The following is a 25099-nucleotide window of genomic DNA, read 5'->3' as shown; positions in this document are numbered from 1 at the left end:
TCACACAGGTGCCTTTCCTGGGCAGATGCTGCAAGGCCAGGCTGGGCCCCCAGCCCCTGGGTGACCATGGGGAGGGTCCCGGGACCCTCAGCCCTCGAGCCCAGGGTCAGAGACACGGGGAAACGGGAGGAGCTGGGTTCAGGGCAGTGCTATGCCAGGAGAGCAGAGGGTGCCAGGAGGTCACCCCAGAGGGGCGGGGGAGGATGGGCATGGGGTCCAGGGGCGCAGGGGAGGCACAGGCCTCCGCTCCGGCTTCGCCCCGGGGCTCCTCGTGCGGGGCCGCACCGACCCGGACCCGGACCCGGACCCGCGCGGACAAACCTCCCCTGTCCCCTCCGCCCCGGTGCCCAGCGCAGCCGGGAACCTCCCAGAGGCCGCCCCGGTCACCCGGGCTGAGGCGCCCCTGGCGGTCTACAGTCGCCGGCGCCCGGGTGCTCCTCCCTCCCGCCCCCGCCCCGCCCCCAAGCCCACCCCCAGACCCCCCAATCCCCGGATTCCTCCGGGCGCCCCCCGCCCCCGGAACGCCCCGAGACTCCCGGAATCCCCCGGGCCCCCCGACCCCCGGATCTCCCCGCCCTCCTGGACCCCCCGACCCCCGGACCCTCCACCCCCCGGGTCCCCCCGCCCCTAGGACGCCCCCCCGACCCCCGGGGCCTCGCCGCGACCAATCAGAGCCATGCTTTGGAGGGCGCGGCCCGCGCAGGCGCACGAGCAAACGCCACCCGGCGGCTGCGCAGCCGGGCCCGCGGGCCGCGGCTTCCGGTCGGGGCGGGGCTTCCGGTCGGGGCGCAGGGGCTTCCGGTCGGGGCGCAGGGGCTTCCGGCGCCGCCGATGGCCGCGCTCCGGGCCGCGCTCAGGGCCTTGTTCGCGGCCCCCCGAGCCCGGTCGCCGCCGCTGGGCCGACGCCCGCCGCCCGCGCCCCGCTCCGCCTCGGCCGCCGCCCGCGGCGCTGCCATGGAGCCGGCGCCCCGCTGGCTGGCGGGGCTGCGCTTCGACAACCGCGCCCTGCGCGCGCTGCCGGTGGAGACGCCGCCGCCCGGCCCCGAGGGCGCCCCGTCCGCGCCGCGGCCGGTGCCCGGGGCCTGCTTCAGCCGCGTGCGGCCCGCCCCGCTGCGCCAGCCGCGCCTCGTGGCGCTGTCGGAGCCCGCGCTGGCGCTGCTGGGCCTGGGCGCGCCGCCCGCCGACGCCGCCGCCCGCGAGGCCCGGGAGGCCGAGGCCGCGCTCTTCTTCAGCGGCAACGCGCTGCTGCCGGGCGCCGAGCCCGCCGCGCACTGCTACTGCGGCCACCAGTTTGGCCAGTTCGCGGGGCAGCTGGGCGACGGCGCCGCCATGTACCTGGGCGAGGTGTGCACGGCGGCCGGCGAGCGCTGGGAGCTGCAGCTCAAGGGCGCGGGCCCCACGCCCTTCTCCAGGTGGGCCCGGGGAGGGGGGAGGGGTGGGGAACGGGTGGGGAAGGGGGGAGGAGCTGGGGGACGGGGAGGGGAGGCAGGGGGAGCTGGGGAGCGGGGCCGGGGCCGTGCGCAGTCCCGCAGCCTCCCTCCCTGGCTCCCTGGCTGGGCCTGACACGGAGCTGCAGTGATGTGGGAACTAGAACAGGTGGGGTGACCCCAGTCTCCCGGCCTGGGAACCAGCCGCCTGTGCCGAGGCCCCAGCCCCTCCCCTGCCGCGGGGCTGCAGCCAGGTGCCCCCGATGCCCTTTGACCTCTCCACTGCACAGGGAGGGTGCAGCCAGGTGCCCCGACGCCCCTCCACCTCCACCGCACAGGGAGGTACAGCCAGGTGCCCCCGACGCTCCTTGATCTGGACCACACAGGGAGGGTGCAGCCAGGTGCCCTTGACGGCCCTTGACCTGGACCTCACAGGGAGGGTGCAGAGAGGTGCCCCAATGCCCCTCGACCTCCACCATACAGGGAGGGTGCAGAGAGGTGCCCTGATGCCCCTCGACCTCCACCGCACAGGGAGGGTGCAGCCAGGTGCCCCCCACGCCCCTCCACCTCCACTGCACAGGGAGGGCACCCCCACCCCCCGGCTCCTCCCTCCAGCAGCTGCTCCACCCTCTGCGCATAAACCACAGGGATTTTGGAATCAGCTGTGCGGGAGCCCAGCCACTGGCCCTGGAGGCAACGTGTTTGCGGGCAGCCCCGGGGCAGCGCCTGGGCCTGTCTGCTCCTCCCAACGCACACAGGGTGTGGCCAGAACCCTGCGTAGGGACAGGACCCCTCAGGGCCGCTGCTCCCCGGGGACGGCCTCCAAGCACCTGTGGGCCGGACCAGGCAGCCTGACGCGCAGGGGCCCTTGGAGCTGTAGCGGCTCATAGTGCGCACAGTCAGCCAAACCAGCCACATTTGTTAAATGCTTGTTCAATGGCTGAAAAAGTTGCAGCCAAGTTGCCATTTTCTGTTCAAAGAAATCCTGAGGGCAGGTGTCTCCCCTGGCCACTTCCCTGTGCCCAGCCCTCCTCCCTCCAGGAGCTGAACGGGTCCTGCACCCCCTGCCTGCCACCCAGCAGCTCCATCTCTGGCCCCCAGAAGAGCTCGTTCTTCATCCTCCAGTTTCCAAATGGCTCTATCTCTAGAAGTGTCCTGAGTTCAGTTTGGCACCACCGCCACCCACCGCAAACACCTTGCTCAGAGCTCTCCACACCTCTGTCCCTTCAGAGGATATGTAAATGCTTCTCACTTGGGGGCCTGCTCGTTCTCTGAGCATCTTTAAACTTTGTGTATTCATTTCAGTAGTTTGTTTTTTTCAGTTACAAAGACAAACCTCTTGGGAGAGTGATCAGCTATTGGATGTCTTTTATGTTTGAAAACTTGAGTGTTAAGTCCCGTATTTCTAGATTTGAGATCCACTAGAATATTTTTCTTTAAACATTTTTTTAAATTATTTATTTATGATAGTCACAGAGAGAGAGAGAGAGAGAGGCAGAGACACAGGCAGAGGGAGAAGCAGGCTCCAGGCACCGGGAGCCCGACGTGGGATTCGATTCCGGGTCTCCAGGATCGCGCCCTGGGCCAAAGGCAGGCGCCAAACTGCTGCGCCACCCAGGGATCCCAATATTTTTCTTTAAAAGAAAAGGGTCAGTTAACCTTTACTCAGCTTGGCACCCACCCCCCGATGTGTTTTGGGGTCCCCAGCCTCAGCAAGGCTGACGTCCAACGTGGCTGTGAGTGGCTTCCGGCCAGCTCCTGCTGGATCCCCAGATAAGGATTTGGTGGGGTGGGCAGGTGACTTCATGCCTGTGCCGCCCCCTCCGCCTGCTGGAGGGGTTGAGATTTCAGAACGTGCTTCTCCTGGCAGGTACAGAATACCTTGTCCTCAGCTGGGTCCATCCTCACAGCTCTGCAGGGGAACAGACACGGGTGTGCAGGAGAAAGGACTGCTGTCATGTGTCCTGTTGGCCCTGTGGGTGCCTGGCTGCCCTCTGAGGCCCTTTATCCTTGCTATGTAATGGTCCAGTTCTGGCTTTTGCCTTGGGAAGAAGACAGGCTGCTTATTTTCAGGACCAGTTTTACCAGATTCAAGATTAAATTGGGCTCTGCTGGCTTCCCGCTGAACACGAAATCTGGCTGGGTGAGAGGGGATTCCCAGGACCAGGGAGGAGTGGATTGACATTTGACAGTAGGTTTCCTTGTCACAGTTCTTTATATAGACTAGAAGGTAAATGGAGTGCACCTGTCCCACTGGCCAGAGGCTGATGCCGTGAGCCCTGGGGTGACCGCCAGATCTGGTTTCTAGAGGTGTCACTCACACTGGGATGAGCCACACTCAGGCAGGGAGAGGCAGGAGGCCTAGATGTATCTTCACACAGTGAGGGCTTGCAAAACCCTGAGCACCCATGATCATATCAGTATATGCAGCATACATACAAAGGATTTGACAAAATAGAGTGCCCATTCTTGACAAAAACTCAGTAAACTAGGAAGAGAGGAATTTCCTTAAATTGATAGTACCTCCAGAAAACCGACAGCTAACATCTACTTGGTGAGAAGAGGCTGGAAGTTCTCCTACTAAGATCAGAAACAAGGTAAAGATGTTTCCCCCACCATTACCTTTCAGCATCACACTGGAAGTCTTAACTAATGCAGTAAGACAAGAAAAGGAAATTAAGGGTATACAGATTGAGATGGAAGAAATAAAACTCTGTTTGCAGATGAACATCTATGTAGAAAATTTCAAAGATCTGATGAAAAAGAACTAATAAGCAGTTACAGCAAGATTTCAGGAGGTAAACTTATTACAAAGTCAGTCACTTTACTATATACGAGCAATGAGTGATTGGAATTTGAAATTATTTTTTTAAGATTTTATTTATTCAGGGGATCCCTGGGTGGCGCAGCGGTTTGGCGCCTGCCTTTGGCCCAGGGCGCGATCCTGGAGACCCGGGATCGAGTCCCACGTCGGGCTCCCGGTGCATGGGGCCTGCTTATCCCTCTGCCTGTGTCTCTGGCTCTCTCTCTCTCTATGTCTATCATAAATAAATAAATAAATCTTAAAAAAAAAAAAAGATTTTATTTATTCATTCATGAGAGACAGAGAAGTCCCCGATGTGGGACTCAATCCCGGTTCTCCAGGATTACACCCTGGGCTGAGGGCAGACACTCCACTGCTGAGCCACCCAGGCATCCCAGAACTTGAAATTAAAAACAATATTATTACCATTATTACCTCTCAAAATGAAATACTTAGGTACAAATCTAAGAAAATACGTACAAGGTCTTTATGAAGAAAACTACAAAACTGATGAAAGATCCCAAAGAACGAAACAAATGGAAAGATATATCACATGTCCATGGATGAGAAGACTCAATGTTGTCAGAATGTCCGTTCTTCCCCGTTTGTCTTGTAGATTCAATACAAGCCCAATCAAAATCTCAGTAGGTTATTTTAGACCTACAAAAACCAACATAATATTGAAGAGCAAAGTTGGAGGACTGACGCTACCTGACAAAAGCCTTACTATGAAACTATAGTAATCAAGAAAATGCACTGTTGGTGAAAGAATAGATTGATGGAACAATGGATAGACCCCCATGATGTAGTTAACTGATCTTGACAAAGAAGCAAAGATAGTTGTTTGAACAGATGGTGCTGGGACAACTGGGTATCTGCACACCAAAATATACCCTTATACCCTTCACAAAAATGAACTCAAAAGGGATCACAGACCTAAATGTAAAATGCAAAATTATAAAACCCCTAGAAGATAAGATAGAAACCCCAGAGGACCTTGGGTTTGGACATGATTTTTTAGACACATACACCAAAGGCAAGATCCATGAAGGAGATACTGATTAGCTGGACTCCATTAAAGTTAAAACTTTTGTTCTGCAAAAGACAATACCAAGAGAATGAAAAGAAAAACTAGACTGGGAGAAAACATTTGTAAAAACGTGATAAAGGACTTACTCAAAGTATACGAAGAACTCTCAAAACTCAACTGTAAGAAAACAAGGACTGAAATGGGCTAAAGACCCGAACAGATATGTCCCCAAAGAAGAGACAGAGTTGGAAAATAAGCACACACAAAGGAGCTCAGCGTCATGTGTCATCAAATGCAAATTCTGCCAACAGTGAGCCAGCATGGCACACCTATCAAAACGGCCCAAATCCAGAGGCCTGGCCACACCAAGTGCTGGCGGACATGGGGACCAGCAGGAGCGCACACTCGCTGACTGCCACGCAGGGTGGCGTGGCCACCACAGAAGGCAGTTGGGCAGTTTCTTAAAAAAGTAAACATGCCATATGATCCAGCAGTTGTGCTTCTTGCTATTTACCCAAAAGATTAAAAACCTGTGTCCACACAAAGCTCTGTGCACAAATGCTCATGGCAGGTTTATCCTTAATTGCCCAAACTTGGAAGCGACCAACATGTCTCTCGGTCAGTGAGTGGATACGTGACATGGGGTCCATCCAGACAGTGGGATCTTGTTCAGCGCCAAAGAGAGACGAGCTACCAAGCCGTGGGAGACACGGAGTGGGGCACCTGGGTGGGTTGCTCAGGTGAGCATCCGGCTCTGGTTCTCCCTCTGGGTCTTGATCTCAGGGATTCCCCACATTGGGTTAAAGAAAAAAAAAGACACGGAGGAACCGTAAATGAAAGACTCTGGTCTGAAAAATCTGCGTGCTGTAATGGTCACATTCCGGAAAAGACAAAGCTATGGAGACGCATAAAAGATCAAGGGTTATAGGGGAGGGAGGAATTGGCCGGGAGACTGCTCCGAGTGATGCCATCACCCGCCTCCACCCGTCACACCTCTGCCCAGACGCACGCAGCCGAGCGCACAGGAGCGAGCCCTGGCGGAGACGGCGGTGTGTATGACGGGGACGTGTCCGTGCGGGTCCATGGGTTGTAACAGGTGTGCATTGGTGGTGGTGACAGTCGAGGGGGCTCGGGGTCGACAGGAACTCCCTGTACTCTCCTCGGGGCTCTGCTGTGAGCCTGAGGTGGTTCTGGTCCACAAGGGCTGTTCTTGAAAGGATGGAGGCCCGGCGTGAAGGCCCGAGGCACGCAGGGCAGCCGACGACATCTGATGCTATGGGTGATGCTGACCTAGGTCATGGCGAGAGCACTTAAAGTAGAATTGCGGGTTGCGGCGGGGTGGGGTGGGGTGTGTGACCTTGCGGTGCAGGTCCTGCCAGGAGGCCTGACGGAGCCCTCGCTGTCCCCAGCATTAGTTGGGCCTCCAGCTGCAGGCCAGGCGTGGGGCCATGTTCGGGGCCGTGGCATCTGGCATCCTCTAAGCTAGGGTCCTCCCGCAGTGACGCTGCAGCTGCCAGTGAATGGTTTCCAAAAAGCCTTTAGGACGTTGTGAGTCCCTCCCGCGTGACGCCGCCGTGACCTGCGTGTGTGATTTCAGACAGGCTGACGGCCGCAAAGTCCTTCGGTCGAGCATCCGGGAGTTCCTGTGCAGCGAAGCCATGTTCCACCTGGGCATCCCCACCACACGGGCGGGGGCCTGCGTCACGTCCCAGTCCACGGTCGTCCGAGACGTGTTCTATGACGGCAACCCCAAATACGAGAAGTGCACGGTGGTGTTGCGGATTGCTTCCACCTTCCTGAGGTAATGCCGGGGCCCCAGGGCTGTGCGCGTGCTTCCCGGAGCTGCAGGTGGTGCAGGTGGCCAGGGGCCTGCTGGAGGGGCTGCCCCGCGGGGCCCCACGCGCTGGGACCCCATCCCTGCCGGGCCCGGAGCCGCAGAAGCGGACGGCCCACGGGGTCAATGCCGGGCACCCACGGCAGGGCACGGGGCCTCTGGGCAGGAGCCCGGGCCTGCTGTGGACGGCCGGCTGCTGCGCGCTGCCCTGGCCAGCCCCGCTCACGTCCCGCGCAGCAGCCTCTGTCCTCTGGTTCCTGTCCTGGTCGCTCCCCAGTGTCACCTGCTGCCTGGCACCGTATGGTTCCCCGTGCTGTGGAGCCAGGACCCCGTGGCCCTGGCCCACGCCCGAGGCTGACAGTCCCTGGCTCCTGCTCTTGTCCTCTGGGGGTGGAGGAGCCAGGGCACTCGCCTGCCTCTGCGCGGAGACCCCGGCTGCTTCCCCTGCGGCACCGCTGGCTGGCCGACCACATGGCGCTCACTGCTGGTGGGAACGCCAGTCAGTGAGACCGAGGACATCTCCGCACGTGGCCTCAGGCCCCCTGGGTGACACGATCACTGCAGGACGCTGGTCGCTGACGTGCTCCTAGACGCAGGGGTGAGCACAGAGCCCTCCTTGCGCCCCAGGGTCAGTCGTGCCTTCCTCGGCCTCCCGCAGCCCGGCGTGTGGGGGACGTGACCAAAGGCGAACGGTCTGCATGTCCCCAAAGGACAATGGTTTCCATTGGTTTTGCTTTAACCGGGGTGCTCTTCCCAGCCTGGGCCACGAGACCCTGTGGCCAGCGTCCTCACGAGGGCTGGGGTCTCCTCTAACCTGCCTGACCTCGTCCTCCCTGCAGGTTCGGATCCTTTGAGATTTTTAAGCCTGCAGATGAGCACACAGGCCGCGAGGGCCCCAGCGTGGGGAGAAACGACATCCGGGTCCAGATGCTTGACTATGTCATCGGCACCTTCTATCCTGAGATCCAGGCCGCTCACACCGAGGACCGTGTGCAGAGGAATGCCGCCTTCTTCCGGGAGGTAGGTGGGCCGCACAGCAGCACCCCGGCCCTGGCTGCCAGGACACAGGCGACTCGCCCGTGGACACAGCTTCTCACTTGGCTCCCTGCCTGGCTGCCTGAGTCGCTCGCCTGTCCTGAAGCCTGTGACCACTTGTTGGCTTTGAGCAGACTGACTTCCCGGCAGTGCTGCGTGGAGGGTTGGGTCCCGGGACACACCACGGATCACTTGGTTTCGGCGACACTGGCGAGTCCTGTGCCCTGCCAGGCCCCGCGGGGAGCCGTGAGGGAAGGTCTCCACGTCAGTGGGTGCTGGGTACCTGACCGCGCACCCTGCGTCCGCCCGGGTCACAGCCGCGCCTGGGTCCACACTAGTGTGCTCAGGTGTGGCTGGCACCCCGGGACAGGATGGATGTCTCACGCGACGTCCCGAGCCCGGGACCTGTGGCGTCCGTGGGAACAGAGAAGGCAGGGCCGGCAGATGAGTGCTATGCATGTGTGGGGCCTTGTCCCCCCAGGCTCCGGGCTGCCTGGAGGCATCTCGGGGTTCGGCTCACACCGTGGGGGGTGACTGGGTAGGTGAAGCCAGAGGACCACGCTGCCTGGGTCCTGGAGGGTCCTTGGCCTGACGCGGTGGGCCGTGCGAGGGGCTGCAGGGCATCTGTGTGCCTCGCCCGGCCCGAGTCGAGGAATGTCAGGGTTCCTGACGCTGTTGGTCTCGTAAGAGCCAGAATCGGTGAGCACGTAAGAGGCAGGTGGCTGAGTGGACAAGCAGAGCCCTCGCGCATCCCTCCTCCAGGGTGCTTTCTCCTTACACGTTCCCACGCGTCCTTCCCTGCGGTGAGCGCAGCGAGGGGCCGGGCCTGAGGGGCTCACGGGGGGCAGAGGGCCCACCTGGACCCGTCCCGCTGCAGGTGACCCGTCGCACGGCACGGATGGTGGCCGAGTGGCAGTGCGTGGGCTTCTGCCATGGTGTGCTCAACACAGACAACATGAGCATCGTGGGGCTCACCATCGACTACGGGCCCTTCGGCTTCCTGGACAGGTGGGCAGCGGGGCCAGCCTGTGGGCACCCCGGGTGCCAGGACCCCCAGGTGCAACCTGCCGTGTGCATGGCGGCTGGCGTCCGCGCTCAGTGCGGTGTTCAGCTCCTGGCCGTGCCTGGTCAGCCGTTCCCAGGAGCACAAATCCCTTGGAAGGCATTAAGCGGAGGGGCCTGCTTTCCCGGGGGGACAGGGGCGGGGGCCTGGGCAGGGGCGTGGCATGGAGAGGGGGCGGCCCCCTGCTCTCAGGGCAGAGTGGAGCCTGAGGGGCCGGCCCACAGCGGCCACGTGGACAATCACGGACCCCCCCACCCTGGCCCCAGGTACGACCCTGACCACGTGTGCAATGCCTCCGACAACGCCGGCCGCTATACATACAGCAAACAGCCCGAGGTCTGCAAGTGGAATCTGCAGAAGCTGCTGGAGGCCCTGGAGCCCGAGCTGCCCCGCGAACTGGGTGAGGCCATCCTGGCCGAGGAGTTTGACTCCGAGTTCCGCCGGCACTACCTGCAGAAGATGCGGAGGAAGCTGGGCCTGGTGCGGACGGAGCTGGATGACGACGGGGTGCTGGTGGCCAAGCTCCTGGAGACCATGCACCTGACCGGTGAGTGTGAGCGGGCTGCTGTGCCACGGTGCCAGCCCGGCCGCCTCAGGTTGGCAAAGCAGACACCACGTGAGGTTGACCATTGTCACCGTGAGGGGAGCCGCTTGGGGGCACCCAGGACATTCACCCCGCGGTGCACCTGTCACCCCGTCCCCTCCAGAACGTTTCCGTCTCCCCAGTGGGACACCCTGTGCTTGTTTCCTCCTCCCCCCCCCACCCAGGCACCCCCTGTTCTTCCTTTTGTCTGTGGGTCTGATCCCGTGGGGACCTCGTATGAGGTGGACCCGTCCAGGGTGTGATAAGGGTGGTGCTGGCTCTCTGCGTGGCGGGGTCCACATTCTGTTCCTTCTATGGCCGCATGACTGTCACGGCCCCTCGCATGGACGGCCGCGCTTTGCTGCTGCGGAGCGGAGACCGATGTACACACATCTGCTCGAGTCCTTGCTTTTGACTGTGGGGCCGTGCTTCTGCGTGGACAGCCGTCTCGATGCGGAGCCCCCGGCTTGCTCAGCCAGGAACCACCAGGACTGCTGGTGGAAGCAGCCACGGTGGGCATCCGTGTCTTACGGGGCACTCGGCGTCTCTCACCATTACATTCCAGGGTGTCTGGCTTGTTCAGATATGGCTTCTACGAGATTGAGAACGTTTCCTTCTGTTCCTAGTTTGTGTTTGCTATGGAAGTTCTTCCCATTTTGCACCCACTGAGATGAACACACAGTCGTCGTTCTCCCTCCGGGTCCTGTCGTGGGCAGTTATGCCTCTGTGGTGACGGGCGGCAGGCTGCCCGGCACACACGGAATTCTCATGTCCTGGGGCTGGAGGCCAGAGATCAGGGCAGATGGGGCTGTGGGCTCAGGTTGCGGGCGAGGGAGCAGCACAGACCCCATGGGATGTCTTTGGCTTTGCTACCCAGGCACTGCTCCCCTGAAGTGCATCAGGAGGTGTTCCCTCCTGTTCTTTGGAAGTTTGAGGACCGGATCTGATGCTCAGGTGTCTGGCTCACCGGGGGGACTGTCTGGTACTCCGTGTCCCTGCAGAGGGTTTGATTCGGCCTCCTCACAGCTTACAGACTGCTCGGAACCGCTCGGACTTTCTGGGTCCGTTTGGCCGACAATGTTTCTAGGAGCTTGTCCATTTGCTCTCGTACCCGACGCACTGGCGTGTGACCGTGCGGAGCCCCCTACAGTCTGTCTTCTGTTCACTCGTCACGGCCGCGCGTTCGTGTCTGATTTTAGTTACTTGTCAGTGGCTTCAAGTCCATCTTGTTGGTCTCTTCAGAGAATCAGCTCTTGGTTTCAGTGATTCTCGCTTGTTCGGTTCCCTCACTGATCTCTGCCGTGCCGTCTGTTCCCTTCCTTTCTGCTAACCTTAGTCCTTTTGGCTTTCCATCTAGTTCCTTAGGTAGGATTGGAGGCTTTGTTTCCCGAGATGCACCTGACCTGTAGGAGTTCAGGTGTACCTGAGTGCACACCGACTTCCATCCCCACACAGCTGCAAAGTTCTTTTTCTTGTGACAAAACAGGTCTGCTCTTCTGACGTAGCTGATGAGCACCTTCAATGTCCCACTGCTTTCACGGCCTCCTATAAATTTCGGTATTTATGTTTCCCACATTTTTCCTGCCGTAGGTATTTTCTCGTTTCCCTCTGAATTTCTCTTTGGACACACTGGTTAATTTACACATGATCTGCAAATTCTCCAGCTTTCCTCCACAGTCTTCCTTCCGTGGTGGTTGGAGATTCGTCCTCTGAGCAGATCAAGACTTCCTCTGTGGCTGAACCCATCCGTCCCGGTGGGGCCAGCAGCCCTCTCGGCATCGCCTGGCCGTCTGGACGTTCCATCCATTACCAAAGTGGGGTGCTGCAGCCTCCCGTGCCCTCAAGGCACCATGCCGGTCCTCCTTCCATGTTACGAACATTTGCTTTGTGTGTCTCGTGCTGGCTTGGCCCCTGCACCTGTCACATCTTGATGAGTGGACTGTCTGTCGCTATAGCCCTGGTGGTGCGTGGTCTCCTGCAGAGGCCCCGTGTCTGACGGTGGCAGGGCTGGCCCAGCTCTGCGGGTTTCTGGCACTTGGGATAGTTTTTCTGTCCTTTCCCTTTGGACTCGGTAAGTTCAAAGTCTTTTTGGCCGTGTCACGTGGGGAGAATCCATCCATTTACTGCTGAAGTCGTCCCTGAGGAGGGGTTGTCGGTAGCCATCGCCCGCGTCCCGGCCGTGTTTATCCCTCTCCTCCTTGGCGCCTGTCTCTGTAGCAGACTGTTCTGGTTCCTGGCCGTTTCCTCTTGTGTCTATTTCCGGGACGTTCTAGGGGCTGCGGTGACTGTTCTCACAAGTCAGCCTGAGGACTCCCCGTGTCTGTCGTGTGTCTGGATGTGCCCCAGGGGCTTCTTTTCGATGTTCTGCAGCCCCAGGAGGCAGTGGGGACGCGGAGCACAGCAGGGGTGGCCGGGGCCTGACCTGCATGCCTCTGCTGCCTGGACCTGACGCACAGCTGAAGGACCTGGGGCGTGGAGTGGTGGCCCAGCCAGGGGCGGGTGGGTGGGCCACCTGTGCCTCCGTCTGCTGGCACCCTGAGCACTGCCGCGTTCCAGGAGCTGACTTCACGAACACCTTCTACGTGCTGAGCTCCTTCCCAGTTGGGCCGGAGGCCCTGGGCCTGCCCGAGTTCCTGGCCGCGCTGACCGCACAGTGTGCCTCCCTGGAGGAGCTGAAGCTCGCCTTCCGACCCCAGATGGATCCCCGGTGGGTACCTGGGTCTCACTTCTTAGAATTTGCTTCCAGAGGGAGACCATGTAGACCCTGGGGAACGTCAGGGAGAGCTGGCCGAGGCAGCTTGAGCAGGGAGGGTTCGGGCCCCCGGGGGAGGGACGGCAGCGCAGCCACCGTAATGGGGAGGCCGGTGGAGCAGGCTGGGCAGCAGCTTCCCAAGAAGAGCTTGGGGCCCTGAGGCTCCCCCCAGCCCATGCTTTCCCACACTTTCTCCCACTGCGGGCAGCACACGGTGTCTGAGCCCACACTCAAACCCGGAAGCAGCGTGTTTTTAAATTTTATTCATGAGACCAAGAGAGAGGCAGAGACACAGGCAGAGGGAGAAGTAGGCTCCCTGCGGGAGCCCCATGTGGAACTCGATCCCAGGACCCAGGATCATGACCTGAGCCGAAGGCAGACGCTCAATCACTGAGCCCCCAGAAGCCCTGTTTGTGGGTTTTAATAAACAAGCCAACAGACTGGTCTGAGAGAATTTAGCGCAGCAGCGTGGGGGGAGGCTGATGGGATGGAGGACCAGCTGGTAGGACCAGGTCCCCCCCCACCTCTTCTGCAAGTGGGAAGGACACGGCCTCATGGCCACCATGGAGAAGCGGACGGCAGTGACCTTGCCCTAGGGAGAAGCAGGTGCCCAGCAGTAGCGAGATGGTGCCCTTACCCGCCCGTGGCACCTGCCCCCTCAGGGAACACGCGTCCCGTGACATGAAAGGGCTGCAGAGCCAGTATGAAGGGCCACCTCGCTGGTCAGGCCTGGGTCACCCCCTTGGGGGGCAGCCAGCTCTGGCACAGCAGAGCCACTAAAGCGGCTGCCACCTCCTCCGTGCCCCTCCAGCCAAGGGTGGGAACGCGCCTCACACTGCCCCTCTGCACAGGCAGCTCTCGATGATGCTGATGCTGGCACAGTCCAACCCTCAGCTCTTTGCGCTCATCGGCACCCGGGCGAACGTCACGAAGGAGCTGGAGCGTGTGGAGCAGCAGTCACGGCTAGAGCAGCTGAGCCCGGCCGAGCTGCTGAGCAAGAACCAGGGCCACTGGGCTGACTGGCTCCAGCAGTACAGGTGAGGCTGCGGGCGCGGACTCAGGGCGCCATGTTCCCAGGAGACGTCACCCCGTGCAGGGAGCCCAACACAGGAGTGGTGCGGGGGAGGCGGAATCTGCTGGAAAGAACAACTTGGATGTGATTCCAGAGCCCGGCTGGAGAAGGACAGGGAGGGCGTCAGCGACGAGGAGGCCTGGCAGGCTGAGCGCATGCGCGTCATGCACGCCAACAACCCCAAGTACGTCTTGCGGAACTACATCGCACAAAACGCCATTGAGGCTGCAGAGAATGGAGACTTCTCAGAGGCAAGCTCACCCCCGTCCCCTCTCCGTCCTTGGGTCCCGCGGGAGGACAACCGGGGCAGGGGCAGCCCCTAAAACTCCTCTCCACCCTTCTCCAGGTACGGCGGGTGCTGGAGCTTCTGGAAACCCCTTACCACAGGGCCGAGGAGGCTGCTCGGGTCCCGGAGGCCACGGAGCCCGAGGGGGCCAGCGGGGCAGACAGTGGGGGGCACTCCTACAGCAGCAAGCCCCCACTGTGGGCGGCCGAACTGTGTGTGACGTGATCCTCGTAACGGCCTTGGAGGCCTCCACACATGGAGCCCCGAGGCCCTGAGGCCCCCTGAGTCCTTGAGGCGGGGCACACCTGTGGAAAGCCCACCCCGTCTCTCCATGACGGCCGAGACGTCCAGTCAGGCCCTGACCTGTCTCTGTCCGATGCAGACTCAGCAGCCCCACCCCACGCTCAGTGCACTCCCTACAGAAGCCACGTTGTGCAAGGACAAGAGCTCAGCAGAGGGAAGCAGGCCCAGGGGGTGGGGCCTCCCCACCCACCTTGCCACCCTTGGAGGGGCTGGCACACGTGGCTCCTAATGGGGAGACACAGCCCCCAATAAACCAGCCTCTCCCCCTGGCCCGTCTCCGTGTGGTTGCCCTGCCCGCCCCCTGAGGAGGAAGCGCCAGGGGTGGGGGGCACCTGTGCGGTGCAGCCTCAGGCGTCCTGGTAGTAGTTGTTGAAGTTGATGCGCAGCAGGAAGTCCTCCAGGTGGGGCTGGTAGCCTCGGTTCACCAGCTTGGTCACCACTAGTTGGGGGGGGGGGGGGGGGCAGCTCAGCCAGGCCCATGGGCTGGCTCCTGCCCACTGTCCCCAAGCCCACCCAGCCCTGGGGGACAGTCACCTTTAAAGAGGAAATGGGAGTAGTACTTAAAGGTGCTGTAGGACTGCTGCATGAGAGCGAAGTTGGGGTGCTCAGCACCCCGGGGGCCGCTGGCCGGGACCCAGGGCTGCGAGATGAGCTGACTACGGAACTTGAGGACAAGGCTGAAGATGCTGTGGATGACGTTCATAACGGGCGCAGCTTTCTCCGTCAGCAGGCCCCTGGGGAAGCAGGCAGCTGCCAGTGGGGGGCGCCCCCCCACTCCCCCACGTGGCCCCAAGGAGCGGCCGCAGGCCCAGCGGCTCACCTGAAGACCGCCTTGTGCAGGTACTCAGCGTGCGCACGCTGGATCTCCTCCAGGTCGCCCACCTGCGCCAGCCGGGCACGGAACTCACACCAGGTGACGTGCAGGATCTGGTTGGCGATGTAGCCCTGGGTGACCTTGACAAAGTGCTGCATCTCGTGCTTGAACAACTGCAGCTGGCGGAACTGCACGGAGCCGGCGGCCTGGCTCACCAGAGCTGTGGGAGGGCAGAGGGTCAGCCATGGTGCCAACCGGGGCTCGCCCGGGGCCGGCTGGCCTCACCTGTGCGCTTGAGGTGGAAGCAGATGTCCTTGAGCGTCCACATCATCAGCTTCAGCTGCAGCAGGAAGGAGAAGATGCCGCTGTACCTGCTCAGGCAGCCCTCGGTGACCACAATGTTGAGGGGCCAGTCCACCTGGGGGTGAAGCCAGCTTAGCACGCCCCCCACCTGATGGGGCTGCCCCCCGGCTGGCCCCCTCGGCTCTGCCCTGCTGACCTTGTACCTGAGCTCCAGGCAGCTCAGGACGTCCGGGGCGTTGGGAGGAAACGCCTCGGGCAGGAACTTGAGGGCGAAGGACAGGTTGGCGGCATAGGGGGTGTCCCCGTGCAGGCTGTACTGCAGCGCCTTGCTCAGCACAGAGTTGAGCACCAGCGGGTTGAGCAGCTCCCCGGGCGTCTGCCCCGCCCCCAGCTGAGGCCGGAGAGAGCACAGGTGTCCCCAGGGCTTCCGGGCACCACCACCGCCCGACCCACCCGCGCGGGGCCCAGGGATCACCTTCTCAAACAGCAGGTCGCTGAGGGACTGTGCGAACTCTCCGTCCTCCATGAGCAGGAAGTGCCGCAACGCCTCGAAGTGTGCCTCCAGGCGGAGCTCCCCGAAGAAGTAGTCCACTGCCGCCTTGTTCACCAGGGAGACGCTGACGGGTGGGGGCGGGGTCAGCAGGGTGGGAGGGGCGGGGCCGGGGTCAGCGGGGCGGGGGCGGGGACGGCAGGGCAGGGCAGGGCAGGAGGGCGGGGGCACTCACTGCGCGGCCAGCGGGGCGGTGATGGAGTGCTTCATGAGCACCGGCAGGGGCAGCAGCTCGCTCAGCTGCACCGCGGTCTCATCTGCACCCGACCGGCCCCGGGGGTGCTCTGGGAGCGCGAAGGCCCGGGGCAGCCCGTGGTGTAGCAGGTGGGCGACAGGAGGCTCTGCTGCAGGACGGCGGGCCGCGGTCAGGCCGCGGTCGGGCCACGGGGACCCACCACCCCGCCGCGCACTCACACATGGCCTCGTAGCTGTCCGGGTACTGCTCCAGGCGGTACTGCTCTGCCAGGCCCGTCAGGTAGGCCTGCTCCTGCCCCCAGCGCTGGGCCGCAGCCTCCTCCTCGCCAAGGCTGGGGCTGCTGAGGGCCGCAGCGCCTTCCTAGGAAGAAGAGGCTGGGTGGGGGGTCCCCTCCGAGCTGTCGCGTCCTGGAGGCCTTAGACCCTCACCGCCCAAGCAAGGCAGGCCGGCGGGCGGGTGGCGAGGCTTACTCCCTCCACCCAAACCATGTCTGCCCTCACCTGTAAGCTTATAGGGTGACCTGGAGAAAGGCTGTCAGTGTCTGCACTCGTCCCTGATCCTGAGCAACACAAGGGGGGGGGAGGAGTCTGGGCTAAGTGCCTACTGTGCGGTGGCACCTCCCAAGTCCCCAAGGCTGTGGACTTCTTGCCCTTCCTCTGCCCAAACCCCTCTTGGGCCCACAGGTGCCACCACTGATAGGACAGCTGTAGGGTCCCACTCACCTGGCTCCTCAGGGTTACCATCGCCCAGATCCCCGGACCCAACCACTGCAGACAGTGGAGCCTGGAGCCCACGCGCATGCCCACTCCCGGAGCCGGCCACCTGAGCACAGGCACCGTCTGAGGCCGTCTCTGCAGGCAGCTGTGGCTCGTGCTCCCAGACAGGGCTCTGTGCTCCCAGGCTGAGGCCAGACTGCGACACATGGTCAGGAGGGCTCTCGCAGGGCCTCGCTGCATTGGGCTGGCCTTCCCCAGAAAGTGCACCCAGCACCACGTGGGACTCAGACACGTGTCCGTGGATGTTCCACCGCGGGCGGGAGGGAGCCACGTCCCACACATTCTCCCCGACTTTGATGCTGGCGTCAGACACATGTCCGTGGACGTTCCACCGTGGGCGGGAAGATGCCACGTCCCACACATTCTCCCCGACTTTGATGCTGGCGTCAGACACGTGTCCGTGGACATTCCACCGTGGGCGGGAGGGAGCCACGTCCCACACATTCTCACCAACTTTGATGCTGGCGTCAGACACATGTCCATGGATGTTCCACCGTGGGCGGGAAGATACCACATCCCACACATTCTCCCCGACTTTGATGCTGGCATCAGACACATGTCCATGGATGTTCCACCGCGGGCGGGAGGGCGCCATCCCAGAAACATAACCCCCTGCAGGAATGCTGCCCTCTGACACATGCCCAAGGACCTGCCCAATGGCCTGGCTTCTCTCCTCCTGGGGGGATTTGTGCCCAGGGGGGTGTGGGTGAGGCAGAGCCACCTGCCTATCTGGGACGCCTGTGTTCTCTGGCGACAGGACACTGTCCCCCCACAGCTGCGGCCCCTTATCGTTCAAGCCTCCTCCCACGGTCTGGACAGACCCCGGGGAAGCCAAGGGCACTACAGCAGGCCTCAGGATGGTTCTGAAGTCGTACTCCTGTGCCCCAGGGGGCTCTGTGCCCACCACTTCGGATGGAGCCGAGGGAGGCAGGTCTGAGCCAATGGTTTGCAGCGCCTCCTCCAGGACAGAGGCCACACCTGTGGGCACAGGCTGCTCGGCCTCCCCGGCTGTGGGTAGGAAGTCTTGGATGCTGAGGCCCTCGGGGAACGGCCCTGGGTCAGCTCCCGGCCCCGAGCCATGGGTCCCTGCTGCTAGAGGTTTGAGGAGCTGCGGTGTCTGTGCACTTGGGCTGTCCCACTCAGCTACACGCTGCTGCACCACGTACCCAGAGTCAGAGCGGCCACCCCCAGCAGGGTGCGCGAGTCCTGGAGACAGAGCCTGAAACACACGTGGGCATTGGTCCGCCGAGCTCAGGTCTACAACCAGCACCAAAGCTCGTCAAGTGGGGAACCGTTGGGACAAGCCAGGCCCAGCACCCACGGTGATCCCAGGACCGTGCAGACCTGGGACGCCCAGCTCAGAGCCCCATGCTGTGCACCGAGTCCAGCCCCCGGCCCCTCACCTGGGAGCCCACACTAGGGATGACAGCCAGTGGCTCCAGGGGCTTCCCCTCGGACACGTCCTTCAGCATCTCCTGAAATTGAGGCAGCAGCGGTGAGCACCTGGCCCCACACAATCCAACCCAGAGCCGCCCCACCCTCAGCCAACGCATGGAAACCACAGCCCCAACTGCCCCTGCAGCCGCAGCACGGAGGCGCACAGGGCCCGGGTCTACAGAGAGCGCTCAGCCCTGGCCGCGTCGTCGGAGGGCGGCACGGCCTCCTCCCAGCCATGGCGTCCCCGAGCCAGTAACCGATGCCCTCCCAGAACGTGGGTCTGCATACGCTCTCAGGGGCTGTTCAGGGGAAGAGCGTCTGTTGGGAGCCATGGCGATACCTGAACGCGCTTCTGGTCCTCCACGAGGAAGCGAAGCCGTGTGCTTGCCAACCTGTGCCGCTGGATTCTCCACAGGGCCTTCTGCTCTCGAAGAGCTGCTTCCGCTGACAACTTGCTATAATGGTCCACCAGCGCCTGCCTGAAGCCACACCCAGAGACACCGGCTGCCGCGGCCGCCCAACGCTATCCAGCTGGTGCCCCGTGGGCCAGGGCGGCTCCCCACGGTAGGGGCCCTCAGCGGGTGGTCTGCACAGCCTGGCACCTTCCCAGGCCAGCAGGGGCCTTGCCAGGCAGGTCTCTACGCGGCAGGAAGGGACCCCGCCGGGCAGGGACCTGGCCAGGGCACAGCAGCCAGAATGAGCCCCTGTGCGGCCCGAAGCCAAAGGACTGGCAGGAGGCCAGCCGGCCAGGCCCCAGGGGGAAGGCGGTTGCCCCCCAGCTGCGAACTCCAGGGGAGTAAAGAAATGCAGAAGTTTCCCAGAGCGCGACGCAAACGCTGCACGTGCTTCTCCTGAAGCCCCCAGCACCTCACTCCGAGATTTTGGTCCTTTCACCGACAAGAACCTGGGTCAGGCGGGGCTGGCTGACAGCCATCTGGCTGCCCCAGACAGGGACACGGCCCTACACCCCGCTTTCTCCCGTAAATGGCAGAATGAGTCTACCCCCACGTGCACACGCACTCCACGGACAGTGTGTAAGGTCGGGACAATGAGATCCTGAGACACGACGGGCAGAAAGAAACATTCCCCCCAGAAAGGTGCCCCGGGAGACACCAGCTCTGCAGCCAAGCTGCCGGCACGGCAATGGCACAGACTCTCGGACGCTGGGCTGGACGAAGGCCCTCGTCTGTCCAGCTGCCGGGCTGAGTGCACCCGAACGTGGCAAAATGGCCAGAAGCACTCAGCCCAGGTGTGCAGCCCGAGTTCAGAGCCCCACTCTTCCTTTTTTTTTTTTTTTTTTTTTTTTATTTATTTATGATAGTCACACAGAGAGAGAGAGAGAGGCAGAGACACAGGCAGAGGGAGAAGCAGGCTCCATGCACCGGGAGCCCGACGTGGGACTCGATCCCGGGTCTCCAGGATCGCGCCCTGGGCCAAAGGCAGGCGCCAAACCGCTGCGCCACCCAGGGATCCCTCTTCCTACCTTAAAACACTTGAAAATCTCCAAAATAAAAAGCCGACTGTCACAGGATCACGCCAGGAGGGTCAGCGCCGAGTGACCACCTACCTCGCCTTCCTCTCCAGCTGCTCCTCCAGGGCCCTCAGCCTCCGCTCCCTGTCACGGAGTTCTCGCGCGTGGCCGAAGTCGTCATCCAACGCCTCCTGCCTGGCCGCCCGGCGCCGCTACACAGAGGACCATACACAGCGTCCCAGGTAAGAGCCGGACGCCCCCAGGCGGCACCACCCGCGGCCATACCACCTACCTCCTGGTCCTTCACAAATTGCTCCTTCAGCCTCTGGAACTGCTCTCGTTTCCGGGCGTCCAAGGCCACGCGCTCGGACGTCTGCCGATCTACGTTGCGATGGGAGGGGGCGGTGTTATGGGGAGCCCACAGCAGGGCCCCCACCCCCACCCACAGAGGGAGGCCCCAAGCCACACGGACCACTGAGCGCTCGCAAGACCCTGGATGCCGCTTCCCGGGCGTGCACGATCAGTTCTTGTTTTGCAATTTCCATTCGTAACTCCTGAAAAGGACCATCTGTAAACAGATGTCCTAAGTGTCCGTCCCCCCTTGAGGATGGCCTGAGCGCGGGGCTGCTGGGACCCCGCGCGGGCCCCTCCAGGGGCAGCACCGGCCCCGAGGGCGAGGCTCCCGTCCTGCACAGCAGCAAGCCTAGGTAGTCACACAGCCTCAGAACAACTGGTGGCCGAGCCCCCAGACCCGCGTGTGCCCCCCGGGGGGGCCTGGGAGCTCAGGGAAGGAGCCAGCCCCCGCCCACCTGTCCCTGCTGCCACCAGCCGCCAGGCCACAAGCAGCCTTCCGTCAACACAGCCCTGGGTACCAAACTACTTAAAGCTCAGGACCTGGCACATTAGCCCCTGCCCAGCAGGAGAGGGGCCCACGAAGGCGAGGACAGAGCCCCTGCCCCGGGTGTCCCCCAGTACCCTACCCCCCTACCCACCAAGAGCCTCAGGCCCAGCCTCCCCATCTTGCCCGCTGCTCCCATCTGCCCAAGACCCTTAGGGGCGGGGGTTCAAGGAAAGCCCCCAGGCCCACAGAGCCTGGCACCTTCTCCTCCTTGCTGATGGAGCTGTGGCGTGCCACCCTCTCCATCCGCCCCACGTAGATGGCGCAGTCCCTCTCAACCTCCTTCAGCTCCTCGGGGGAGAAGATGACCGAGATCCGAGGCACAGGGACGTCGGACCAGTAGAGGTAATGCTGCCAACGGGGAGAAGCTGAAGTGAGCCAGCGACACGCAGACCCTTGCCCGGCTCTGTTCCCGCTGAGCTGTGGGGACGCTCACTTTCCCAGGAACATTCACTCCACTGAGGGGTGCGGCTCCGCGGATGTCCCGGGCAGCTGTGAGGGGGTCTCTGCCTGCGGCGCTGGCCACGCCTACCTCCCACCAACGACCCTCCAGAAGCTGTGAGGACCCACGGCCACCCTCAGCCTCCCTCACGGCAGGAGCGTGGGCTACAGACGCGGGCACCCGTGCGCTGAGGTCAGCCTGGACGGAACAGACCCCACGCCAGCCACCGCCCAGCCCCGGCCCTCCCCATGCCTGCAGCCCACCCGGTCGCTCCCCACGTCCCAACAGCTCCAGTGTGTCCTTGGCCCAGCACAGGAGGGGCCCCTCCAGCCACAGCCTGGGCCCCTGGCCCCCCACCCAGACCCAGTAGCACTGCATCACAGGCCCTGCCCTGTGGATGATCTGTGAGCTGCTGCCAGGCCTCCCTCTTGGAGCCTGGCCACCCTGTGCCCCCCGACTCTCTACACCGGCCTGGGTCTGTCCTCCTGTGGATGCGCCCGGCGCGGTCTCCCTGGGCAGTCTCCCACAGCTGCCCGTTGGCCTCTGAAACACCTTTGCTTTTCCTCCTGACTTTGAACAAGTGCCCAGAGACTCAACAGATCGCTTGTGACACTCGGGGAAAATGAGGAGCAGGTGAGCACCAACTAGAGCCTGATGGCCAGGTGTCGGGACCAGAGCGTCCAGGAAGACAGCAGGGGGGGGGCCCTCCTCACCCGGGGACAGCAGAGCTTCAGCAAATTGATGGTCTTCCCACAGATGTACACGTCGTGGGCGATGTGCTTCAAGAACACGGGGACGCAGTCCTCTACCTCCTTGGAAATGAGCACGTAGCCGTGGGTCCAGTAGAACTTGTCTGCATGTGGGACAGGACACGCAGTTGGCTGTGGTCACGCACCGGCCCCGGCCCCGAGCCTGACGGCAGAGGCCCAGCCAGCAGCCACCTACCTCTGAAGCCCAGGTACTCGTGGTTCACCTGGATCATGAATTCGCCGTAAGCGTCTCTGAAGACCCCACTGTACACCCAGTCGTGGATGAACCTGCGGGTGGGCGCCCGGCAGTGAGGGGCATGCAGCCGCAGGGGTGCAACCAGCAGTGCGCCCCCTCCCAGTGTACAACTCTGCCCTGAGCAGGGCTCCGACCTGGGCGGCTCCCGCATGTGCGGGGTCGGGGACGGGCGGCCCACCTGGTGTAGGGCTCGCAGCTGGTCTTCAGCAGGGACAGAAGCACGGGGTAGTGCTCGTTGCTGCAATTATCCAGGGCTTCTTGGTAGAGGTAGGAGAGCAGCTTCACGCCCTGGAGATGGCACGGGGCGTGGTTCAGGGTGGGGCCGGAGGCCAGAGCTGCCCAGTTGGACGCTCAGCCCCCCAGGGGACCCCCTCCCACTGCCCGCACCCGAAGAACCAGAACTCACGGTGGGGAACGCAGCCCTGGGTTCACCGCCGGCACCTGGGAGCACAGCGCCAACACCACAGAGCTCGGCCAAGTACCTGCACACAGGGAGGGGCTGAGGGAGACCGGGCAGGCGACACACGGACCCCCAGGCCCATCCGCCCGCCATCCCCCCAGCTTCAGCACCCCTGGACTCTGGGCCCCTGGGCATCTCCACCTCCTTCCCAGGCTCGGCAAAGACTCAGAACCACCCCAAGTCCACGACTTGCCTCCTTGCCCCCCGCCGCCTCATGCAGTGACACCTCCTCTGGCCCCAGACCACCTCCCAGAGCCCCCCCAGCCCCCCGCTCAGCTGGCAAGACACTGCCCCCATCCCCACACCCCAGCTCCCCTCTTCTGCCTGCAAGGTTTCCTCTCCCACAGAACCCTCCTTCCCAGCGTCCCCCTCTCCAGATGGCACCTGCCACAGGCACTGGCAGGGACCTAGACGGGCCGCCAGGTCGGCCACCCACACACACGGCTCCCGCTGGGCCTGGCAGGGGCAGAGGCCCCCCACGGCCCCGCACCCACTGCCACGCTGAGGCTCACCTGAGCTGCCGGCCCAGCTTCTTAAAGAGGAAGCCGATGGTAAGGAGGCTCAGGGTGGGTGGAGTGGAGAGGACACACGCACGATAGTACTGCAGGTACTTCCTCAGGCCACTGGTGAAGGCCTGTGGGGGAGGAGGAGGCCGGAGCAGGGCGGCCGGGCATAGGCGCGGAGCCGCTGAGCTCGGAACCGGAGGACACGCTGCAGCTGGGGAAGGGGAAAGGCTCGGCTCCCACGACCTAACCCTGGGGTCCAGCTTCCAGCTCCAGCTGGGAGGGGGCATCTGGGGGTCATGCCCAGAACGCAGGCCCTTCATGGGACCTCAGGGCCTACTGCAAACCCATCCCTGCAGCCAAGACCAGAGACAGCAGGAAACTGGAAACTGCAGGACCCAGGGGCCCTTCTGGAAAGGGCAGCTAGGCCGCGTGCTCAGGCACCAACTCTGACAGGGCCTCTGGTTGCCCAAACCCTGGGCTCTCAGGGCGCATGCGTCCTGGGCTGCACCAGCACAGCAGGCCCTAGCTCAGCTCCTGTCCTCACAGCAGCTGTGCACAGACTGCTCCGGAACAAGTCAGCCCACCCACCAGTCACGACCCACAACCCACGTGGAGGTCTGTCCTGTTTTGGTCAGCCTCCACAGGCCCAGCCTGCACCATCTCCAAGCTAAACCTGGTCATCACCCACCACTGCTGCCGCAGGACCAGAGGGCACTACAGAGCCAAGGTGCCCGAGCAGCCTAGCACCCGGAGGGCCCCGGCACCCTGCCTCCCCAACGCATGCCTCTCCGCTCTCCCAAACGCCGTGGACACCTGCCCCTCCCAGCAGCAGGACCCTACCCGGGTGTGGCCCGGCTATAAAGTTCTCGAATCCTAGGGGGTGACAGCCGTGAGGGGGAGGCCATACCTGGAAGACGAGGCCCTTGCCGCATAAGGAGTCCAGCACAGGCTGCAGAGAGAACTGGCTCAGGCGCGCGTAGTGTGTCCCACACTCGGCCACCTCTGACAGGAGGCTGCTGATGCTCTCGGGGGATGCCCCGGATACATGGACACCCCGCTTCACCACGAAGGTCTGGGCTGGCTGGACAGGGCAGGGGGGCTACTGAGCTCAAGCACCCAGAGCCCAACATGCTTGGTGTCCCTTTCCCCCACTTCCAGCGTGGAGTGTCCCCAAGACTGGGCACCCCAAAGTAAGACACACTAACAGTAAGCGCCACAGCCAAGAGCAGGTGGGCACAAAGCATAACCCGACGGTCCCACTCTTTGTAACAAAAACACACACAAACACAAACAACAAGGAAACATTTTTCATGGGACGCCCGGGTGGCTCAGTGGTTGAGCGCCTGCCTTCGGCCCAGGGCGTGACCCCAGGATCGAGTCCCACATCGGGCCCCCTGCAGGGAGCCTGCTTCTCCTTCTGCCTGTGTCTGCCTCTCTCTGTGTCTCTCATGAATAAATAAATAACATCTTAGAACAAAACAACCAAAATAATCTTGGAAAATAAAAACGTTAGAAGATTCACACTTGCCCAGTTCAAAACTTATTGCCCAGTTCCACTTATCTGGAAGCTACAGTAATCAAAACAGCGCGCTACTGGCATAAAGACGGACACCTGGACCAGAGGAACAAGAGAGGAAACCCAGAGATAAACCCTCACGTATATGGTTACTTAATTTTCAATAAGGGAACCAAAACTATTCGCTGGGTAAGAACAGTCTCTTCAACAAACAGTGCTGGAAAACCCAGACATTCACGTGCAACTGCTGGACCCTCCCCTCACACCGTATACAAAACTTAAGTATGGGGCACCTGGCTGGCCTAGTCAGTAGAGCGTGTGACTCTTGATCTTGGTGTCATCAGTTCAAACCCCCGTTGGGTGTAGAGGTTATTTTTTAAAGATTTTATTTATTTGTTCATGAGACACACAGTGAGAAGCAGAGACACAAAGGGAGGAGCAGGCTCCCTGCAGGGAGCCTGACGTGGGACACGATCCCAGGACTCCAAGACCACACCTTGGACTGAAGGTGGCGCTAAAGAGCTGAGCCACCCAGGC

General features: G+C 62.2%; 2 protein-coding genes across 7 annotated transcripts in view; one reads left to right on the top strand and one right to left on the bottom strand.

Annotated features, from left to right (window-relative positions):
• The first annotated feature begins 831 nt into the window (after positions 1-831).
• Positions 832-14457, top strand: SELENOO (selenoprotein O). The gene is made up of 9 exons (XM_072843440.1): positions 832-1412; positions 6858-7061; positions 7934-8114; positions 9007-9137; positions 9459-9739; positions 12332-12482; positions 13379-13564; positions 13694-13850; positions 13946-14457. The coding sequence occupies exons 1-9, from the start codon at positions 832-834 to the stop codon at positions 14117-14119; spliced, it is 2046 nt and encodes a 681-aa protein (XP_072699541.1). The 3' UTR covers positions 14120-14457.
• TUBGCP6 (tubulin gamma complex component 6) overlaps positions 12771-25099 on the bottom strand; it is a 19840-nt gene continuing 7511 nt past the window's right edge. Inside the window, exons 4-26 of one of the 6 annotated variants that reach the window (XR_012039037.1) lie at positions 23954-24127; positions 23053-23174; positions 22487-22562; positions 22259-22368; positions 22021-22112; positions 21789-21928; positions 20835-20984; positions 20208-20289; positions 20028-20116; positions 19832-19947; positions 18605-18743; positions 18231-18302; positions 16774-18046; positions 16552-16610; positions 16270-16411; positions 16031-16199; positions 15781-15922; positions 15502-15696; positions 15288-15420; positions 15009-15222; positions 14723-14922; positions 13982-14627; positions 12771-13663 (exon numbers count right to left, since the gene is read on the bottom strand). Coding sequence is in view for 4 of the 6 variants with exons in the window: in XM_072843439.1 (XP_072699540.1) it covers positions 14536-14627; positions 14723-14922; positions 15009-15222; positions 15288-15420; positions 15502-15696; positions 15781-15922; positions 16031-16199; positions 16270-16411; positions 16552-16610; positions 16774-18046; positions 18231-18302; positions 18605-18743; positions 19832-19947; positions 20028-20116; positions 20208-20289; positions 20835-20984; positions 21789-21928; positions 22021-22112; positions 22259-22368; positions 22487-22562; positions 23053-23257; positions 23954-24127 (4064 nt within the window). In the remaining 2 variants the exon portion in view is untranslated. Of the gene's footprint in view, positions 14628-14722; positions 14923-15008; positions 15223-15287; positions 15421-15501; positions 15697-15780; positions 15923-16030; positions 16200-16269; positions 16412-16551; positions 16611-16773; positions 18047-18230; positions 18303-18604; positions 18744-19831; positions 19948-20027; positions 20117-20207; positions 20290-20834; positions 20985-21788; positions 21929-22020; positions 22113-22258; positions 22369-22486; positions 22563-23052; positions 23258-23953; positions 24128-25099 lie in introns of all 6 variants that reach the window. The other 5 variants (XR_012039038.1, XM_072843438.1, XM_072843437.1 and 2 more) reach the window with 5 other exon arrangements.

Source organism: Canis lupus, chromosome 11 (assembly GCF_048164855.1).
Source record: "Canis lupus baileyi chromosome 11, mCanLup2.hap1, whole genome shotgun sequence".
Lineage (NCBI taxonomy): Eukaryota > Metazoa > Chordata > Mammalia > Carnivora > Canidae > Canis > Canis lupus.
The sequence above is the reverse complement of the archived record's forward strand: the minus strand, read 5'-3'. Positions and strand labels throughout refer to the sequence as shown.